The sequence below is a fragment of the Aplidium turbinatum genome, chromosome 12, assembly GCF_918807975.1.
Source record: "Aplidium turbinatum chromosome 12, kaAplTurb1.1, whole genome shotgun sequence".
NCBI classification, from domain to species: domain Eukaryota; kingdom Metazoa; phylum Chordata; class Ascidiacea; order Aplousobranchia; family Polyclinidae; genus Aplidium; species Aplidium turbinatum.
In genome coordinates, this window is record NC_137483.1 from 20,965,462 (window position 1) to 20,987,206 (window position 21,745).

At 38.2% G+C, this 21,745-nt stretch overlaps 2 protein-coding genes across 2 annotated transcripts; both read right to left on the bottom strand.

Annotated features, from left to right (window-relative positions):
* Window positions 1-10,612: 10,612 nt before the first annotated feature.
* LOC145780675 (uncharacterized) lies at window positions 10,613-11,077 on the bottom strand. The gene has a single exon (XM_082592295.1). The coding sequence runs from the start codon at window positions 11,075-11,077 to the stop codon at window positions 10,613-10,615; it is 465 nt and encodes a 154-aa protein (XP_082448421.1).
* A 172-nt stretch (window positions 11,078-11,249) lies between these two features.
* LOC145780676 (uncharacterized) lies at window positions 11,250-13,601 on the bottom strand. Its single transcript, XM_082592296.1, has one exon. It carries the CDS (start codon window positions 13,599-13,601, stop codon window positions 11,250-11,252), a length of 2,352 nt encoding a protein of 783 aa, XP_082448422.1.
* Between the last annotated feature and the right edge of the window lie 8,144 nt (window positions 13,602-21,745).

Consider the following 21,745-nt stretch of genomic DNA (forward strand, 5'->3'; position numbering starts at 1 on the left):
CAGGGGGCCCACAAATATTAGACTTTTGCGTTTCAGTAAAGTTTTTTTGAGCTGCTAAAGTTCACTGCGTGTACTTATCCATTAAAAAGATGATTTAGGTCTTATTAAACTAAAACATCTCAAATTTGGGCCCTTACTACACTGCAACATCTCTAAAAACACCATTACTATATTAACAGAAAGTTAAAATGCGATATAATAACGTTAGTAACATGATCTGCAGAAATGTATTTAACATATAACAGGTGGGATGCAATTGAATATGTGAATTCAAGAAGGGCCCAATTGCCACAAAGTGTTTTTTCACAATCGTTTTAATTATTTTGGTCATTTACTTTTGTGTTGAAACGTCGATAATGATTATATTCTTAAACATACTGGTAAGAAGCATATGATATCATTTAGAAGATATTGAAAGAAATTGGAAAGCACAAATAGTGTAATGAAAGAAAACTGGAGGGCCCTTTTGAATTCACACATTAAATTTCTTTTCATTGAAATAAATCGGAATGCACAAAAGTGAAATGAAAAAAATGGAGTTGGGCCCTTTGTGAATCCACATAGGCCATTCAATTTATTCTCATCAATAAAAGTTTTTTGTCTTAAAAAATTGTTTGGTGTAGCCAAAATAGCATTTCTGATAGTTTAATTACTGTATCATTTCATTTTCAACATTTATATACAATACCGTAATTATAAATATCCTTGACTAGTGATGGCACGAGCAGGAAAAACCTGTCTGCTGCCGCACAGCAATGTCTTCCCGTACACTGCAACGCAAAACATCTCAAAATGTCACACTGTCCCTGTACCACAAAAAATAAGAATGCACTTGCGCAAGGGCACATCAAATGCAAGGGAATCTATTAAATGAAAGCAAATTTTGGAAAAAATTTAGGGCCTATTTAGGCAATTGAGTAACTTGCAGCACTTATTATCCACCTTTGATAGCTGATCTGAGTTTCCTTTTATCGAATGCTGGGTACTTCTAGCAGAAAACGTTCTTCTGTATTTACTTTTTTCTGAATATTAGCACATGAAATTGCTCTTATCTTCAAATACCTTCTGGCATATCACATGTTAATCGGACACTTCACTCTGTCAATCTCGGTGACCGGGCCTGCGTCAGTGATTCAAAGCCTCTACAAGTATGCGAAACTGCCAGGGTCAAGCTCTTCAAGAAGTTTTCCAAGTCCGAGGATAAAGATTTAATCAAATCATTCTTATCACAAGTGACCTGTTTATTCTTACCACTAACCTAGGCTACCATTCCTACAAGCTTTAATTAACTTGAATGCCTGCATAAAATAATGAAAGCTTTGCCTTGGAATGAAATAATGTTGAATAAAAATAATTGAACACCTAATCCTCAAAACCCTTTATTTACATTGTTTTGTTTACAAATTACAATCACTATGTTTTTACACCTTGGTTCACAGAACAAGTAGAGTTGCCAGATAAACCATAAAAATGGTGAAAAACAATAATGTTACCAGATGACCAAATCTGAATGAAAATTAATAATTTCTACAGTTTTGGTTTCATCCTCAGATTTCATCTGCGTGGTACCGCACGGCAAAGTTCAAACAGTCAAAATTACGCGTGGTATGGTGGTATTATCGCGTTGTGAACATACCGTACTCCATTGGCAGAATTTTTTTTATTAGAAATTGTTAACACTTTTAGCTTTCAATCCGAGCAAAGGTGTAGCTAAGAAATGATAGACCTGAATTTGCGTTTACTTACACTTGTGTTGTTTACCACATTCCCACATAAGTGCAGTGAAAGAATAGCCTACACAACACTATAGGTCTGCTTGACGATAGAGGGCCCAAAATTATTCTGGCCCCGGGGCCCACAAAGGGTTTAACACAGCACTGCTATCAGGAACAAGCTGACATTAACAAACTCTGATTTAATTCTTAAACAGAACAAAATCGTTATGCCGCGTGTGTTAGAAAAACAAGCCGTCACTCTTGCACACCAAGGACATCAAGGCATCGTGAAAACAAAAGCTTTGATTCGAGAAAAAGTTTGGTTTCCTGGCATTGATAAAACTGTTGAAAACGCTGTTAAAAATTGCATTTATTGCCAAGCTGCAACCGTTAAAAACACTGTTGAACCATTAAAAATGTCACCATTGCCTAACGCACCATGGACTGAACTGTGTATTGATTTTTCTGGACCGTATAACACTGGTAAATACTTGCTAGTAGGCTAATTGTCGATGAGTACTCGCGATTTCCTGTTGTAGAAATTGTCAATTCTACCAAAGCTTCATCTGTGATACCGGTAGTTGACAAAATGTTCTCAATGTTTGGAATTCCACTTGTGCTTAAATCAGATAATGGCCCGCCATTCAATAGTTACGATTTTAAGCAATTTGCCCAACGTTTAGGTTTCAAACATCGAAAGATAACTCCGTTGTGGCCGAAAAGCAACAGCGAAGCTGAACGCTTCATGAAAACACTTAACAAATCTGTTCGCATTTCAAATGTTCAACACAATTCATGGCAATCTGACTTGAATAACTTTTTGAGAAATTATCGAGCTACGCCACACTGCACGACCAGAACAAGTCCCGCCGAACTCTTGTTTGGGAGGAAAGCTAATATTACTATTCCTCAAGCTCTCACTACTGTAAATGACCAATCGTTGAGAGAGAAAGACACTCGTGCAAAATGTAAAGTGAAAAAATATGCAGACAAACGTACACATGCTAAAAGTTGTGATATTTCAATTGGTGACTTGGTTTTGTTAAAAGTTAAAAAAGAAAGTAAACTATCACTCCCTGATGGATTGCGTCCTTACAAAGTGACCAACATAAATGGTTCGATAATCACTGCAAAAAAAGGATCTCATGTGGTCACAAGAAACTCTTCATTCTTCAAACCAGTCACAAATGACCTTTGTATAGATTGATGACAAGTATGTTTGATTAATTCTTGTTCTGTGTAAAACTGTAATTCGAGTAAACAATGTTTTGTTATCATCAGACTGAAAATTTGTGACAACTATAATTTATCGCACTCGTTATATATAAAGCATACCCCTTAATCCAAATCTACAACTTGGGGAGGATTGTAGTATTCATGAGTCCCTTTCATTTCTATTCTCACATTGATATTGCATGAACCGTTGTGTATTTATGTTACTTCGCACATGTAAACGGATTTTACAATTATTAAAAAGAAACTGTAAGCAAGCAAAGTGTACTAGTGAGTAAAGGCAGAACATTATACATCTCAACTGTCAGACTATGGAGCTGGAGCGGTCATGTGACACCAGGTGAAGTTCAAAATCAGGGTCAGTGCATAAGATATTGCTGTTGCTTGATGTATTACTAGAGGCTCTGGCTGGCTTTTCCGAAACCAGTAGACAAACGAAAATAGAAGCAGAACAGCTCCTGCAGCAGATGCAAACCCAAAAGTTCGTTTTCATGCTTGTGACTTCTTACAAACTGTTTGAAAACAGCGATTTTGCCACCAAGGGCCTGCAGAGCTCAACACTTTGAGTGACAGACTGTATATCACTAATTGAAACAATGAAAGCTACATAATATGCAACTTTCCGCGAGGATTCGAAGGGTGACTTTGGTGACGTGCTCAAACTTACAGAAGAACTGATGGTAAAACATGAGATAACTAACTGGGACGTGCGTGGTTGCTTCTCGTGAACGCAAGCTGCTTTCGAAGTTTCACAAGTCTGTTGTCACCACAACGTTAGGAAAAACGTCGGCTGTCAAGAGCAATGAGGATTTAAGGGCGCTGTGGAACTGTATTCTTGACAGGCAGATAACAGAGTTAAACTGCGGCTCTATGGACGACACGCAGTGACGTGCGGTGAGGTTCTTGGATGGTGAGGCACTAATTTTTTCAAGTCACTTTTACAATAAAATTTTTTAACAACAACAAAAACGGTATCATACTAGTTAAAAAAATTAGCAGCATGCTTTCACATTTATTAAAAATAAAATCCATGCACCTATTCTTTTGGACTAAAACATCTGTGACTTTGTTGTAGAGAAGAGACCCTTCTTTAGTCCAAACATTATCACTAGATATTGAAAACAAGAGACAGGGAAAGCAGAAAAGGCGATTATTATTATTCATAAGGCATAGCCACACAGCCATTTCTTTTTTGAGTACCAATCTCTTTAAAAGTTGCAAGTTAGTTTTTTTGTTCAATCGTCTGACGCAAAACGTATAAATTTGGTACAGGTCTTCCTTTATTTATGACTTCAACTTTGGATTGAAAGTTTAGTTTTTAAAATTCTCTCAGATTTGATACTAAATCTTCCTCCATTTTAGTTAAATTTTATAAGAGACAATCCTTTACACTGCAAGAAGTCACATACCACGTGCTATGCGGGCATTCCAGCTTGACGAAAAAGGTTTCATAGCTGTGACGTCACATTTGAGACGTGCCTCAAATCATAGCTAAATCGTTCATGATGATTTCTGGGCGACTTTGCGAAAGAAAAAGGCACGCATAATGCAATGTATGGAAGTTTTCTGATCTGAAGTGAAGCACAGCTTGGCTTTGCCTCTCCTCGCGTATTTCAACGATTTTGACCACGTGAACGCTCGATATGAATATCGCCACAGAAACAGAAAAAATTAAAGCACAGTTTGGGTGTAGAAACGTAAAATTTGCGGGAAAGGGGGCACGGCTACAGCAATTCACACAAATTAAAGCACCTAAAAACATGTCATATTTACTACTTTTTAACAAATAATATTTATTCTGTGATAACCATTTCTTTGATATAACTTTTGGTTTGTCAGATGTTGGCAGGTGAGGCACTGCCTCACCTGCCTCCCCTGACTGCACGTTCCTGACGACACGTAGGGGAAGGTGACCATAGTTGTGCAATGTGCAGGTTCCATAGTTGTGCATGTGCCATTTCATGCATGGTTGATCAAGCATGACATCCCTCATGTGATGCCTCTAAGTAATGTGCTAATTTCTAATAGGTAACAGATTTCTCGTGCGTACTGTTTGCGAGCTGTTGCTGTAAATGTTAGTTTGTTGCATTGTTCCCTGGTTTTTGAGATATTAGATATAAGTTGTCATTTTGAATAGGTGTTGGTTCTCTAAGAAAGTGAGCTTATTTGTGGAGCTTGGGCTTCATAGAGCTTCCATTGCCTGCACTCCGTTCTACTGCAATATTAAAGTTAATACCAGGGGTACATTCCTAAAAATTTTTTTGGGGGGGCTCTAACACTTAGCTGTGTTGTTATAGACAAAGTATGTATAAGTAATCGGTGTAGGTTAGCCAGCAATGTTTACCTTTTTTAAAAGGAAACACTGTTTAGTTTGTTTTTACTTCTGAACATCATGTCGAAAAACAACCCATGCTAAAACATACAGTAGCTTAAAGTACAGAAAAAGGTAGAAGCAACAAACCGTGAAAACGTGGTTGAATCCGATATAAAATTATAAGTTTGAAATTTGGCTTGGTTGCTACACGGCAATCTCCTTTGCTTTTTTTACTGCGTTGACCTACACTTGAAACTCGATTTGCATGAGCTAATTCCAATCTCTTAACTCAATTGTAAACTTATGAGTATGAGCCAATCCTAAGCACACTTGCAAAAACATTGACTGCAATAGGAAAGTAAGGAAATGCCATTCTTGAAATGAGCGCTTGTGGTTGCAGATTTGCTATATAAGAACCAATAAGCTGCCAATGTGACAGTTACACTAAAATCTCATTTAGTTATTAACGAACAGTTTAAAAAACTCCAATTACCGTACAGCAAAAGCATATTCCAAGTTGGTGCAAACGAGATTACACAAAACAAATAGCCTGTCTGCCAGGTTTTTGGTTTTATGGGCTAAGTTATAAGCACCACGACAGTCCTTGATTTTAGCCAGCAAACAGTTTTTGCAGAGATCTGAGTTCATTCAATGTGGCCAGCTTAGAATGCTTAACTTGAATATCCACAGCCGACCGATGAGTCTGCAACACTTCTGAGTTGCCGCAGTGCCATTCCATAAATGAAGAGGTGATCCATTGATGCTGATGAACAACAATGCTGAAACAAGTGACATGGTCAGCCGTGATCGTAGCGGTGTGATGACCAAGTTCATTTGTGAAAATCCACGTTCGGCTTCAGCAGAACTTATAGCAATCATGTTTAGTACTATACGTTCTTGAGCAACTTTATCGTATCTGGTTAATAACAAGGATTGTCAACATACAATCGAAAATCGGAGTGATGACATGAAATCTCTCCTCTATTTTTCGTAATCTCTGCTCCCCTCCTTGCTATGGAACTTCGACTGCAGCAGGCTATAACTCTGGTACAATAATTTCCAAGCTCTTCACAGAATTTTCATTGTTGGTGTCCATCATCCTGCTTCCAATGTTCTCAACCAAAGCTTGAATAATCCGATTACGATCAAAAGAAGGGTAGTCTCTACGTGAGGTTATAACTGGTCCAATGTTGTGCCTTTAAAGGAGTAGTTTTTTGTACTTCCGGGACTCAAGTTAACAACTTCATCAAACGAATACTTTCCTTCTTGAATAGCTTTTTTTATTTGAAGTAGAGAATTAACAGTCCATTTGACATGACGATTAGCTACTACGAAGTTGATATTCCCAGTCTGGAGAGTTTCTGACAAAAGTGATAATTGGCGATTGCTATCAACTTATGTTCGTGTTTTTTTGCAGTTCTGTTGTGAGAAAGCTGTTAAAGTGTTACTTGTTCAGTCGAGAAGTTGTTGTTCAGCCAGAAAAGCTGAAAAATGGAAGCTTGAACGAGCCCCCCCTGAGCCCCCCTACATCAAGCCTTTTCGTATTTCGGGGGGCTCAGCCCCCCCGAGCCCCCCCAGGAATGCAACCCTGGTTAATACACAAAGCCGTTGCACAATTAAGGAATCAGAGTGCACAACTATGGACAGTTGGACACCCATGACCATAGTTGTGCAATTTTAGTCACCGTTTTAAAACGTCAAAAGCACCTATCAGTTTATCTACACAACTTGATTTTTTGTAGTGTTTTTTGTTGGTAAATGCTTGTACTATAACCACATCATAACGTTTGTTTGCTAACTTTACTCATGCTTCAGTTTTTGATTAAAATGTTAAAAATTGCACAGCTATGGTCACCTTCCCCTATGGCTGGGGTTCCCAACCTTTTTCACACCGTGGCCCCCTTTAAAAATTTGAAAAATCAATGCCCCCCCTACTTTTTTTCAACCTTTCGAAAAAATTAAGAAACGTCATTTTAATTAAAAAACTTGTTTATACAGTAACCGGTAAAAACTATTTCATGAAGATTTGGGCAAAATGTACTACAGTAGTATTTTTATTAAATTTTAATTGATTTCTTTTGTTATGTAGTGTTGGAGTGGACTTACAGATGATAAATAAAAAAAATTATTATTTTTCAAATTTTTCCATGGCCCTCTTGAAAAAGGTTCATGGCCCACTAGTGGGCCATGGCCCCCAGGTTGGGAACCCCTGCCCTATGGATTAATGAGAACACCTGGATCTTCCACATTTGGCGAAAAAAATCATTCTAAATGGTCCGTGTGCCTGTATGGCAATGAGATCGCAGATGCTGAACATGCTGTATTCATTCAACACATCAGACGGAGAATGGATCGGGAAAACTTTCTTACATTGATGCAAGTAGGCTACGGTACTAGACAGCTGCCCAGCTGACATTTTTCCGCACACGAACAGTGTTTTAAGGACCATCATAACACTGCCTTCTACGTCCTGCGGCATTGAGAGACTTTTTTCCGCAACAAACAGGTTCCAAACGCGCTTGAGATCATCCATGCTGACTGGACGCCTTAACAGCTTGACACTTTTGTTTTTTCAAAGACAACTCATTGACAGTTCGGATTATGTCATGATGACATAATTAACTTCTTTAACTCGAAACCTAGGAGACTCCGCCTTGTGTAGAAGCTTCGGTAGCACCAAGTTTTTGTATGCTGGCCCGCCGTGGCATTATTGGTGAAGGCCCACCAAGATATTTCCTAGGCCCACCCATAAATTACGTTCTGAATCCGCCACTGCTACATAGCCTCTTTTATTATGACACCATAATCAGTTAGCATAGGCAAAAACTAACTTTTCTAAACAGGAAGGATATCACTAGCCTAAGCTTATCATACCTAACTGTACGTCGAACCTCAGTGAACTTTGTCATTGCTACTCAACTTCAACTGTAAATCAACGGATTACCTAATTTTAACTCAAAGAATTGAGAACTAACTCTCTCACTGCAGACTGCAATCACGTCTAATTCCCAAAATGGCGAGAAAAGAAATCAAGCGACAGAAAGGTGAAGATGGGAAAGAGAGTAAGAGGGGTTCCGGATGTCCAGTGACCACGGAAACCAGTTGATCATCGTTATTCCAATCGTTGTTAGAATTTTTGAATTAGAATTTTTAAAATGTTCTTTAAAATTACTAAAAACAACAGTTCCCTTTTTAAGACAAAATTTTCTTGTAAAATTGTTAAAAATCCTTCCTATCTTCATTTCCTTTTTTATCCTTCGAAGCGTTGAAAAATCCCGATTTCGGGATAAAATCCTTCAAAGTGGAAGCACTGATCTCAATGAGTTTGGTTAGTGTTGCCATTTTAAAATTGAAAAAGCTTTGTGTGGTAACCAGCTTACAACTGTATATCAACACATGAGAAGAAATGACTAATTTTGTTTTCATTTTTTGTTTTGCGAATTCTAAAAATTTGTTCGCTTTCGTTGATCCAATCTTAGATGTTTGAAAAGTTTAGGTTGGCGATGCTAAAAAATGGACTCTAGTCGACTTTGGTCATGTGAAGTGGCTTATTGCAGACCGCAGTGAACCAACCAGATTTAGAATTGTTTAAGATATAGGCTAATAATAAAAAAATAATACATAAAGTGTGTAAATAGATGCTATCCTTTTTTGTATAGTTTTTAATTTTGTTTTCTACGGTAGTCTACCCCAAAAAGTGATCTTTAAAGTGATCTTGATCTTCAAGATCACGATCTTGGTCTTCAAGATCACACTGTTGGGTGATCTTGATCTTCAAGATCACGTATTCTTGGTGATCTTGATCTTCAAGATCATCTAAACTGGTGATCTTGCCCATCTCTGGTGGTAGCCTACGCAAGGAACCACATTTGGATACTTTCACCCATCTTGCCAATGTGCTCAAACTGCCGGAGCAGTGAGCTATGCGCAATGCAACAGCAAGATGTCTGCTAGCAAGATGATGTTCAGCTGAACAGTAGGCTAATAATCTTGAATAACTAATTTTCTAACTGTTTTATACTGTTGTTAGGCAAATAGCCTAGAGCTTCGGTAGAGAGTTTGTCTTGTTGAACAATAGGCATACGAAGCCGAACAATGCGATCAAGTCATATTCAAGTTTAGCCTACAAGCCTACATTTACAGAAACACAATTTTTTTATTTTATCTTATTCAATGTATTTTATTCAGATGTAGTTAAATTGTATATAGCCTATGTTATTCCACAGACCAATGATGTTATTCCTGAAGAGGACATCGTATGATGTCGAAAATGTTTGATATTTAATATGTTGCCTAATTTTATGTTTCTGTAAATGCAATGAACTTGAACATTGTATCAGCTTCGCGCACAGCACCGTGGAGCGTGACGCTCGCGTTCTGATAAGATTTTCCTTTTTTGTGAGTAAACGCGACCTGGCAACACTGGACACACTCACTAGATTTTTGCAGGACGGTTTACTGTGGAATAATAATACAACGAACATAAATACATAAAACAACGAATTAAGCGGTTACCACCAAACATGCCAGTGCACTTACCAAACTCTTATGTGCTCCACACGTACTGATCACAATCATTGAATCACATGACAATTCACAGCCTAATTGTCTTGAAATACATGAATACAAAACAATTAGGCTAACTGTACAGTGCACTGAAACCGAACACACACGGATTTCACTAACAAAAACTACTGTACAATACGTTCACTATACACTTAAGAATTCCCTTACTACCTCAAATCGGCTGCTGATATTTACAGATAAAAAACTGCACATAAAAATATTAGCTAACTTGCTTACAAAACAATTCTGTCATGGTAAACTTCGGAAGGTTTCGCAGCAGCAAACGACGACTAAAATGTGGTAACCGCAACTACGAAACAATAATAAAAAATAAAGGGCGTAAAATCTCATACACTCCCCCACCAAAATGGGGACTGCAGAATCAGTACACATTTTTACAAACACGATACACAAGATTTTACGATCACATACCGCATCACAATGACTAAACGACAGAGAAAGCTGATCGTGTAGCAAGAGCATTGCAATACAATAGAAAAAACGATGACATCAACACTACTCTTTAGCAGGAATTAATACGGAGTACGGACAGTTTCACAATAGGTCGTTCACGTACACCCTTTTATGTAAGTACAGAACAGCTACGAACGACGCCATGTTTATCATGATTAACACTAATTACTCTACCCAGAGGCCATCACACCTAGCGGAATCCTAACTAGCAATTAAAACAATGTCGCCCAGTACAGGAATTTGGCTTCAGATTATCCAATGGCTTAGGCCAACTCTCTGGGTTTAATTTTAAAAAGTGAGGGCCTTCCAACTACATACCAGACTTTAACATGGCTTCAGCAGTGAGTCCACGAGAAGCTTGATCAGCTGGATTCAACTCTGTGGGGACATATCGCCAGTTGTATACACATGTGTGTGCTTGAATTTTTGACAAACGATTTCGGGTGTAAACAGGAAAACTTTTACAATCTGCCAACAAGCTACGCAACACTGCTGCAGAATCAGACCAAAATATACAGGTGCAGTCATTTAACTGTAACTGGCGTTTAACGTTTTGCGCCATTCTTACGGCATCCAATGCAGCTTCAAGTTCAAGCTGTGGAATCGTGCGTTTCTCAGAGTCGGCTAAAAAGAATTTTGCAGTCACAATGTTACACTGAGCCCTTCCGTCCGAATATATTGCACGCAAGTAGCAAACAGAACCTCTGGCATTATTAGAAGCATCAGCGAATATGTGCAGTTGCTTCCCAACAATAGGCGTGTTGTCAGACCTCATCTCATAAAAACGTGGTAGGCTATGCGTACATCACTCAACTGTGCTAGACTTTGAACCCAAGTTTCCCATTTCTTGCCAATAGAAACAGGCACTCTTTCATCCCAGTCCAAAGCCAGCCTACATGTCTCACGAAACAACAATCGTGCGGCGAGAACTACTGGCACGACCAAACCTAAGGGGTCAATAACAAGGAGTTCATAATAGATAACATTGAACGTCGTGTCAGTATTCTATCAGGAGGGTTTACGGAAAAGCGAAAGTCATCATCAACTACATTCCAAACTATCCCTAACACTCTCTCTTGCTTGCCGGCAAAGTTCAATTCTTGCATAGGTTTCGGCGCATCTGGTTCTTGAAGGGAGTTAGTCACTTCATTACAAGTGGACACCCATTTTGTGAGATTGAAGCCGCCCAGAGATAAGAGCTGTTTTGTATCACTGGCCAATTTTATAGCAGCATCTTTGTTGTTAGCGCCGGAAAGAAAATCGTCCACGTAAAAAGAATTCAACACGTTCTGTGCAACATTAGGGTCAAAAAATTTACCATACTCTCGAGCACATGTGCGCAAGCTAAAGGCGACACAACTGGGCGATGAACGAGCACCAAACAAGTGCACTCGCATTCGATAAGGGACAGGATTTTGCTTGATGTCGCCATGAGGCCACCATAAGAATCTGAGAGCATCACGGTCTCGCACTGTCACTTTCACTTGGTGAAACATCGCTTGTATATCAGCAACAATTGCAACACGGTGGCTGCGAAACCTCATCAGCACACCTACCAAAGAATTGACAAGGTCGGGACCTTTCATCAAATAATCATTTAAAGATTGATCATGTGATTTTGCAGCACAGTCAAACACAATGCGCGTCTTATCCGGCTTTTTTGGATTTATGACTGGGTGGTGTGGCAGATACCATGTTTTATTTTTGGTGTTAGTTTCATTTTCAGGCACAATTTCAGCATGAGCTTTCTCAACGTAATCTTCCATCTGCTTCATATAACGTTTGCAAAGCTTATCATCTCGCAATAGCCGTTTTTTTAATGTGGATAGACGTTTTTCAGCCATGCTTTTACTGTCAGGCATTGCAACGGCATCATTTTTCCAGGGAAGAGGTTGCTCATAATGCCCATCAGAATGGACAATATGGCGTTTCATCATTTCATGAGCAATTACATCTTCTTTTGAGTATTTCAACCCAAACTCTGCTGCATTTTTGTTGTTACCAATCCATGTGAGCAAATCTTCAACATGGGGTATGTCATGCTCCAACGGTGAAGGATACATAGTTCCTTCATCATCAATAATTACATCAGACAGCAATTGAGAATCCTTATAGTCAAATGCCGATGAAAAGAATCCAGAACTGGAAATTTCTTGCTGCTCAACCAAGGCAGGACCTTTCAATAGCCAGCCTAATGGCGTCTTCACTGCGTCTGGGTACTTTGTTGAGTCAGGGGAGAATCTACTTTCAAGACACCGATGCAGCATCACATTGTCATTGCCTAACAGCAACGTCACGTCTCCAGTCACTAAATTAGGAAAAGAAACATCATGCAAATAAGCTAACTCACTCAATAAAGTGGCATCAGAAAGATTGTTGGGTTTGGCTGGAATCTCATCCAACACAGCAAGGCTATTAAGTTCATATTCTCCTTCTTCTACCAAAGGAAGCACAGTTAAATTAACAAATGAAGTATTAATAACTTCAGGATGGCTAGTGGTGAGAGTTCTTAAAGTAAACTGAGTTTCAACATTATCAGCACAACTCACATTCAACTCATCAAGCAAACTTTGCTCACAAAATGATTTGTTGGAGCCGGAGTCCAACAAAGCATAGGTTCGTGTCTCCTTTTCACCACTACGTACCCTTACAGGTACGATATCCAAATAAGGTAAGGAATTCATAGGAACAAGTGAACATTGCATACAATTTCTTGCTTCGAGATTATTCGCTACCATCGAAGCACTTCTTGGGCCAGTGGGAGGCAAGTGTAACAAGCGATGGTGACTCATACCATGGCATTTATTTAAGTTACATCTCACAGTAAGTTTGCATTGGTTTGCTCTGTGACCTCGGTATAGACAATTAAAACATAATCCAAGTTTCGATGCAAACATTATTCGCTCCCTAGGAGTTTTTTGTTTAAATAGAGCACAGTTATCTAATTTGTGCTCTGCATTACAATAAACACAACGCTTTTGATCAAATTTTGAATGTGGGATGGGTTTGGATGATTCATCAGCTAGAGCTGTCAATACCCGGTGACTACGGCCACTGTCGTTTGTATTACTCCTTACAATTTTTGGAAATAGCATTTTACTATACACTGAGTTAGCCTTCAGTGATTGATGAATAACAAATTCTGCAAAGTCTGAAAACTCAGCCACTCTCCCGTAGTCCTGTTGCACATTCATAGCTTTATCTACCCAATCTTTTCTTAGATCCACAAAAAGTTTATTAACAAGAGAACTAATGAAGTCCACAGAATTCATGGGCGAAGGTGTTCCAGCATCCTCCATTGCTGCCAAGCATCTTTTCATTAAAACCGCAAAACTTTCTAATGCTTCTGCATCATTTTGCAAAATTCTAGAAAAATCTAAAAGACGACGCTCACAACACCGTGAGACAACGTGTGGTTGGCCGTACCTACTATACAACTCACGCCACATGTTGGACTATACAATGTTGGAACAGATAAACCAATCGAAGATCATCATCATAAACTTTTTTTGCCACATGGACCTCAAATCGATTTACAAAGGCCCAATAGTCCATGGGGTCACCTTCGAATTTCTCCACAGAGGGTTTGGGGAGAAATCGATCTCCAACTTCAATATGACTACACTGAGGTACAATAGGATCCATGTGATGAGACTGAGGTAAAACAGGATCCATATGATGACGCTGAGATGCAACATGATCTATGTGATGAGACTGATGTGCAACAGGATCCATGCGATGAGACTGAGGCACAACTGGATCGATATGGGGAGACTGAGATACGACAGGATCAATGTGAGGAGACTTCTTATCCTCTGATTGATAGCAGTCTAGGGTGATATAACTACTCCTTTGCGACATGCTATCCCACAATTCAGCCTCAGTTTCTGCCATTTCAATTTTTCTTTTTATCTGATTTCGTTTCTCAGCTTCTTCCTCATCGAGGTGCTTCAAAGCGAGTTTGGCCAATTCAACTTTTATGCGGCCTTCTCTACGTTTAATACTAATCGAACTATGACTAGAATGATGGCTTTTGGTTGAGTGAGCCTGAGAAATACCTTCAACCAAGCTTTTGGATTTTGAAGCCCTCCCTGTAGAATGCACCGCCACCTCCGAACCAGGCCCATCTGTCCTACCCAACACTTCTCCCGAACCACGCTCTTTTGCAGTCACTTGATCAGCCATGGCCCCCAAACAGATAAATTACACCAAGAACAAAAATACACAATAAGCTACAAAAAGCACAAGAATATCAATATAAAGGCACAAGAATAAATTATTGTTCAATCCGCAAGAGAAAGATACCTCTTCGTTTTTGATGAAAAGTTTGTACACTGAACGAAGGACACCACTTCGTATCGACCAAGGTTGTAAACTGAGCGAAGGACACCTCTTCGTCTCGATAAAAAACTTTGTAAATTGTATCAGCTTCGCGCACAGCGCCGTGGAGCGTGACGCTCGCGTTCTGATAAGATTTTCCTTTTTTGTGAGTAAACGCGACCTGGCAACACTGGACACACTCAATAGATTTTTGCAGGACGGTTTACTGTGGAATAATAATACAACGAACATAAATACATAAAACAACGAATTAAGCGGTTACCACCAAACATGCCAGTGCACTTACCAAACTCTTATGTGCTCCACACGTACTGATCACAATCATTGAATCACATGACAATTCACAGCCTAATTGTCTTGAAATACATGAATACAAAACAATTAGGCTAACTGTACAGTGCACTGAAACCGAACACACACGGATTTCACTAACAAAAACTACTGTACAATACGTTCACTATACACTTAAAAATTCCCTTACTACCTCAAATCTACTGCTGATATTTACAGATAAAAAACTGCACATAAAAATATTAGCTAACTTGCTTACAAAACAATTCTGTCATGGTAAACTTCGGAAGGTTTCGCGGCAGCAAACGACGACTAAAATGTGGTAACCGCAACTACGAAACAATAATAAAAAATAAAGGGCGTAAAATCTCATACAAACATGTTAAACTTGATCACGTTTCTCGGCTTCGTAGGCCTATGACTAATCAATGTAATCATGATAAGTTTTGCATTGTCACGATTTCTTTCTATCTCTTACCAGGAAAAAGACTTGGAAAGGTTCAATGACGTAGTTTAATGGGTTATAACCGAAAAGCAGTCAATTAAATGTCGAATGGTTCTGTACCGACTGCTGTCTTTTATTTGTCACCAGCGATCATTCTGTAGTGCAGTCCAACGTTCTCATAATTCCATAATTCTACTGTTTAGCCCTTTCAAGTTTCAATTATTATTTAACTAGCTTTGCGCCTGGCAACCAGCGGATGAATATTGTTTCGCATATAAATTAAGCGACTAGGTATGAACCTCTCTTTTTCGATCTACGCTCTCACAACGAGAAGTCGGTGACGTTTCTGAATCCGCTCTAATCGCTGCAACGATTGCCGCAATAAAGATGAATTCTCAAATCTAGTGTTGTTCTCAAGCACCTCAACCCAGCAATGTCTACCCCTCAACCCAGAAGCTTTACTTCAACCCAGAAGCGTTACAGTTCCACTAGTGAAATGATAACCTAACTTCTTGAAGGACTTTAACGAACGGCTTCTCAAATAACTCTAATTTCGAACACAATTTATATCAGCACCAATTCTCATCTACTTGTATTCGATTTCTTCAACTCTCAATCAACAATAATTTCTGCACCAACTACCAATCCACAACTCATAACACAACTCTCATAATCAACTCGTCATAATACAACTCCCATCATCACATAATCAACTCAATAATAATCATTACGCAAACTACACCACTATTTATAGAAAGCTGTTTCGGTCTAGTAACATCGAAAAGGTTACGTAATGTTGAATCACACGAACTCATCGTTCGGTCACGTTGTACTGAGCGGCGTAAACAAGCAAGTTTAAAGAAAACTCTAGATCTGCACGTAGCAATTGAATGACCTAGAATACACGTTACATAATACAGATTTCGTAATCAGAGGTTACTTCAGGACAATGACCGATGATAACCTATGGCATAAGAATTTTACAATCAAAACAGCGCGCTCGATCGAGATACAAGCAGCCCGTCGCAAGACCTCGCACATTGATTGTGACATGCATCATAATGAAATAGTTTAATCTACTTTTTATAACATTGGCTAGAGACTTTTTTACATAAAAGCTACTTAATAACTGTCGACTGTAACGTGTAGTGGCGGCTGGTGAGTTGTGTTTGACCAGAGCCAGTGATCCTATTAAATGCGCGACTGTTAAACCTCTATGGTTAAACTAAGTGGGTTGTATCATAAATCATAATATTGAGCTTGTGTGCCCATAAATGGAGCCGCATTTTTTTCTGAAGTAGGAAAATGCAAAATAACAATGATAATAATAATCAAGTTTTGTATAGACCGATCCATTGCCTAGCAACGTTCAGCCAATCAGAGCGCATGAGAGCAAGCTATCTTCGCTGGCCAATTATGTAGCATTGATTTTATGCAGTTTCTGTCACATTTATGCTGTGATTTTTTAGAAGTAGAATTTTCTTCTGCGGTACTTGCAGGTTTAACAGCAAATACCTATTTGAGATGTCTTAAAAAACTTAAAATCGGAAACTTGCTGTAAATAGTGCTTTCTAAGACACGATTTAACTGGGTTGTTAGAGCCACAGCCATGCAGTGTTAGCAATGTTTTGAATAGTTGATCATATTTTTATAGAAGAAGTTACATAGCCTGGATGGTGTGCTGTGCTGCAACTGCTACGTTGTTTGTTTGATTTGTTACAAGTCACTGGAGTGAAAAATTAAATCTATATTGTAATAGGCCAAATCTTTTAAATGAAACCCATTTCTTAGCCTGCAAAGAGTCAAAAGTGGCTGATTTTACAAAGACAATTTCAAACATTTTTCTTTGCATTCTTTGTATTTAATGGCACTTGAGGCATTTTGCGTCAAAAAATCAAACAGGGTTTTAAATTGCACGTTACTTAAACCAGTACAATATGCAAACAATTCATTAACAGGAGAATTTAAAATGGATCTTACACTAAAAAATGACCCTTCTTGCAATTGTAGCAAAAGAAGAGATTGCGATTCATATTGCAATTTTAGAGCACAAAGTTCTTCTTTCAAAGTTTAATTTTCAGTTACCAGCTTGCATGATTCTGCAATGAATAGCATAGCCTGTATAAACTATGTTTGTTTAAATTTAATGGTTGCATAAGATAAAAAAAGGAACCGAAACATAGCCTATAATACAAATAGCCTAGTAGTCTACCGTAAGCTACCAGTAATTACTTAATACAAATCAAGAAATAAACCAGTTAGCCTAACCCATTGCAAAATGACTAATTGAGATGTCATGGATAATCATAACCTATCATTGTTTTGTGCTTCTGAAATACTTTTTTTCTTCTTTTGTACATGGTCATGATCATCTTGTTCACTGCATCATTGTCATGAGACACATCTGGCAGAACTCTTTTTCGGCTCTTTGGAGTTGTTCGTACTTTCATTCCATCAGCTGGAATTGGATATGGATGTATGACAGAAGGTTTTCCATCCACAAAATGCTAAAAATGGTAACACTTCATGTATTTATTGTATTTTAATACATTGCAAAACCACCACCACAAATAAACATTAAAATCAGTCTATCAGTAGCCTACCCCCCAGCAGAGCTAGTAGGTTGTTTAGGCAATTGATGCAGCATTGTAAGACGGTTTCTGTTTTGATAAGATCGCAAACAATTTCAGATTCTAGATAGTATAGTTACCATCTACCTTTGAACAAACGTTACGTATGAATGAAGGTCATTCTTGACACGTTTAGCTGTACATGAAGCCGACCATATGCTTTGATCCAACGTAAACAGTCTTCCAATCTTGTTTTTAGTTTAGGAAAGCAAATGAAAGTGATATCTTTGCATTTGTCTGGATGTATGTCGTCAAACTTGCAAGTGCCATTACTAAATCTCTTATTTACCACCACAAAAACAGCATAAACGTGACGGAAACTGCACAAAATCAATGCTACATATTTGGCCAGCGAAGATAGCTTGCTCTCATGCGCTCTGATTGGCTGAACGTTGCTAGGCGATGGATCGGTCTATTGTGGTCTGGTAGGCTGCCCCCAGAAAAATTTGAAAAATTACGATAACATTCTGACGTATTTTCAGCTCTAAACAGGGTTGCCAGATGGCTTTTTTTAGGCCAAACTCCAGAAAACTGGCTTTTTTAAATTGCAGTTGGCCTACAAAAATTGATGCAAATAAGGCCAGAAAATCTGGCCTTATTTGCCCCTTTTTCTGGCTGAAAGTTTTGACCGGTTTAGAAAGTATTATTTTAAGGAAATTCAATTTCAATTGTAATATAAAAGTGTCGCCTTTCCTCTTATGGATGGGTTGGGGTCACCAGCTTAGCCCTTTGCTAAGCGCCACACGGTCTACGAAGCAACTGTGATGGAAGTCGCTTCGGCGACGCGACCGTGTAACTGTATAACAATAACTGTGTAGCCTACTAATTACCGTATTCACTGTTCACTGCGTCCAGTAGTTTATTCCACGTTACTGTACATCCAAAGGTTGAGGGTTGTATCTCCAATATATAATCATTACTTTGATACAAGATCCGAAATAAATCGATTATGCATTTAAACATATATCCAGTGCTTGACTGTAACTAATAAGCGACCGTAAAGCAGACGTCCAAAACGAACTAACTTTCTTTTTCAAGTTTCAGAAATAAAAATGGCTTCTTACAAGAGAGGAGCGCATCTCTCATAACGAAGAAACAAACACTGCGCTCTCACTAAATCTAACGTCACATTCCAGAACTGTGGAAAAGAGGACCAATCACGTGCTACTACGAGCTTGTCTTCCCAGTGATGCACAAAACACATTATTATTTGGGTTCCATGGAGGGGAGTACCGCGACAAAAGTATCACTTATCATCACTTAGAGGCTGACCTATATTCGTTTTAATTTTAATTAGTGAGTAGAGACATTGGTAGAGAGTAGAGAATGTGTTAGCGGTGGACAGGGTGGTTCTATTAACCGGTAAGTTGCACCTGCCGTAAACCGTAAAGTATACACTTGTCTTGTTTGTTAATGTGATGTGTTTGCATTCCATTTGTTCAATTTTGTCGTATTTTGTTTGCTGCTAAATAATTTCAAAACCGAGTACAGTATTAGTTTTAGTTCTTATGACATCTTAAACGTATTGATTTCGTACTGGGTTGGTCTGTGAATAAGTTTATTATAAAAGCCTACGACAACACATTTCACTGATTTTTAACACTCCACGTTTACCGTAGCCTACTTCTGATCCGGTTTGCAATACGCAAAATGCTACAGAACGACAGGAAATCTTTGCATTCGTTTATTTTTGATTTTTTAGATTTGTGGTTTTAAACTTCTATACATCAAATAAGCTGGGATTTTTTTTTGCTGAGACTTTTCGGTCATTTGTCCGAAATGACTTGAAAAAATTCGGTCATTTTTTATTTATTTCGATCATTTTTAGTCATTTTTGGTCATTAATAGTCAATTGACTATATATATTTTCGGACATTTTGACCGAATTGACTACATTTTTTTCGGACATTTTGCTAAAAAATCGGTCAATGACTGATAAATGACCAAAAAAAAAAACCAGCAAATAAGTTTTGATGTGAATGAAGGCTACATTTTATATTGTTATTGCGAAATTGAATTTTATACATTTTTTAGTTGATACAAACAGTGTTTTATTTAACTAATTCTTCTGTATTCATGTATAACCCTGAAAATCGTTTCCAATCCTGTAGTTGTAGACATCCCTGGTACATATACTCAATAAGACAAATTCATGCTTATTGCTTACCTAGATGTTCCGAATAGCACTGTTCATGAATTGAAGTAATAGTGGTTTCTAGTTTATCTGCTACTACAGTAATTTTTCATTTCAGTTCAGTTCAGTTGTTTTTATTTCTGACCATCATATCAAAACAATACACGTCAACATAGCAAAGGTCGAGAAAAGGGTAGAAGCGACAAAACGCGAACGTTAAAACGTGCTTGAGACCGAAGTAAGTTATTGATTTGAAAGAAATTTGGCACGGTCGCAACACCTTCAGAAAAATTTAAGATATAAAGGGGAAATAAAAAAAAGAAAATGTTACAAAAAAAAAACAAACAAATAAACAACATATATTTAGGCTATAGCTTAATTAGCCCACATAGCTTTAGCTGATATATTTAGGATTTGTATGGACAGTTGCTATGAAGATCGGCCATGGTGCGTTATCAAGAGTGCTGATGGTCGTAAGGGGAACACGTCTTGATGCGTTTAGCTCATAGCAAAGAAGAGCAAGGCAGGCAAAGAAAACCCCACAAAAAAATCCTACCACGGGCAAAGCCATTTCAAGCGCAACGCACCATAGGCCTTGCACGACTCACAAAATAGATAGGCTATAACTTGACGACACTGAAAACAATGACGAAAACAAATAAAACAAACTAGCAAAAACAACATCATCATCTTTCGGAAATTCAATTATACCCAGGGAAGTTATGTCTTGAAGATATCAAGCGTGCTTTGATAAAAGTTGCGTTGATAAAGCGATAATTTTAAACCCCAGTCAGCTAAACTCGTCACTTCCACACTGATCCAACGTTAGAAAACGTTGAATTAATGCAAAAACGGCAGGCATCGCTAGCTGGGATTCCTGGGAAGTAGTAGTGGCATGTCACAGAAATATGATAAATTTGGGTTACCGTGTATATGTTTTACACGTTAAACCATAACAAAAGTGATAAAGAAATCCAATTTGGCATGTTAGAAAAATAGATAAATAATCAGACAATAGCATGACGATCCAGTCCAAGATATTGATATAAAAAAAACAACTGGTTGGAGCACATGGCCACCGCTTCACCGAAAGATGGCGATTGGTCGAAGAGGATGGAGAAACTTCTGAAGACTCTGTAGAACTTCTGTGGACAAAAAACACAAGAACCAGAAGGCCAGTAGGAGTACTTACAACCTTACTATTTTGCTAATGAATCTACACACATTGGCCTATCATTTCTGGGCAAAAAAAATAATATTAGTATGTTTGGTGCATGATGTAATACTTAGATGGGATTATTTCAAGGAAGATTTAGCTTGTTCATTTTTAATTTAAAGCCTTTTACAGTTTTGCATTCATTTCTTGTAGTAGGGGGAAGCTTGTTCCAAACTGTTGGCCCCATGTACCGTATTGATTGTTTGCAAGTGTTAATTCTACAATATATCGGAATATAAGGAGAATTACTTCTTGTTGTTAGGCTACTTGATTGTTTACACATAATTATATCATTGAATGTTGTGGGAAGTAGCCTTTTTGAATATTTAAACATGAAAGTTGCAATCTCTGTAGTTTTCATGTGGTTAATTGATTTTAAATTATTG

What these genes read in the sequence shown, in the direction of transcription:
- LOC145780675 (XM_082592295.1), bottom strand. Translation starts at nt 11,077, where the DNA reads ATGAGGTCTGACAACACGCCTATTGTTGGGAAGCAACTGCACATATTC.
- LOC145780676 (XM_082592296.1), bottom strand. Translation starts at nt 13,601, where the DNA reads ATGGAGGATGCTGGAACACCTTCGCCCATGAATTCTGTGGACTTCATT.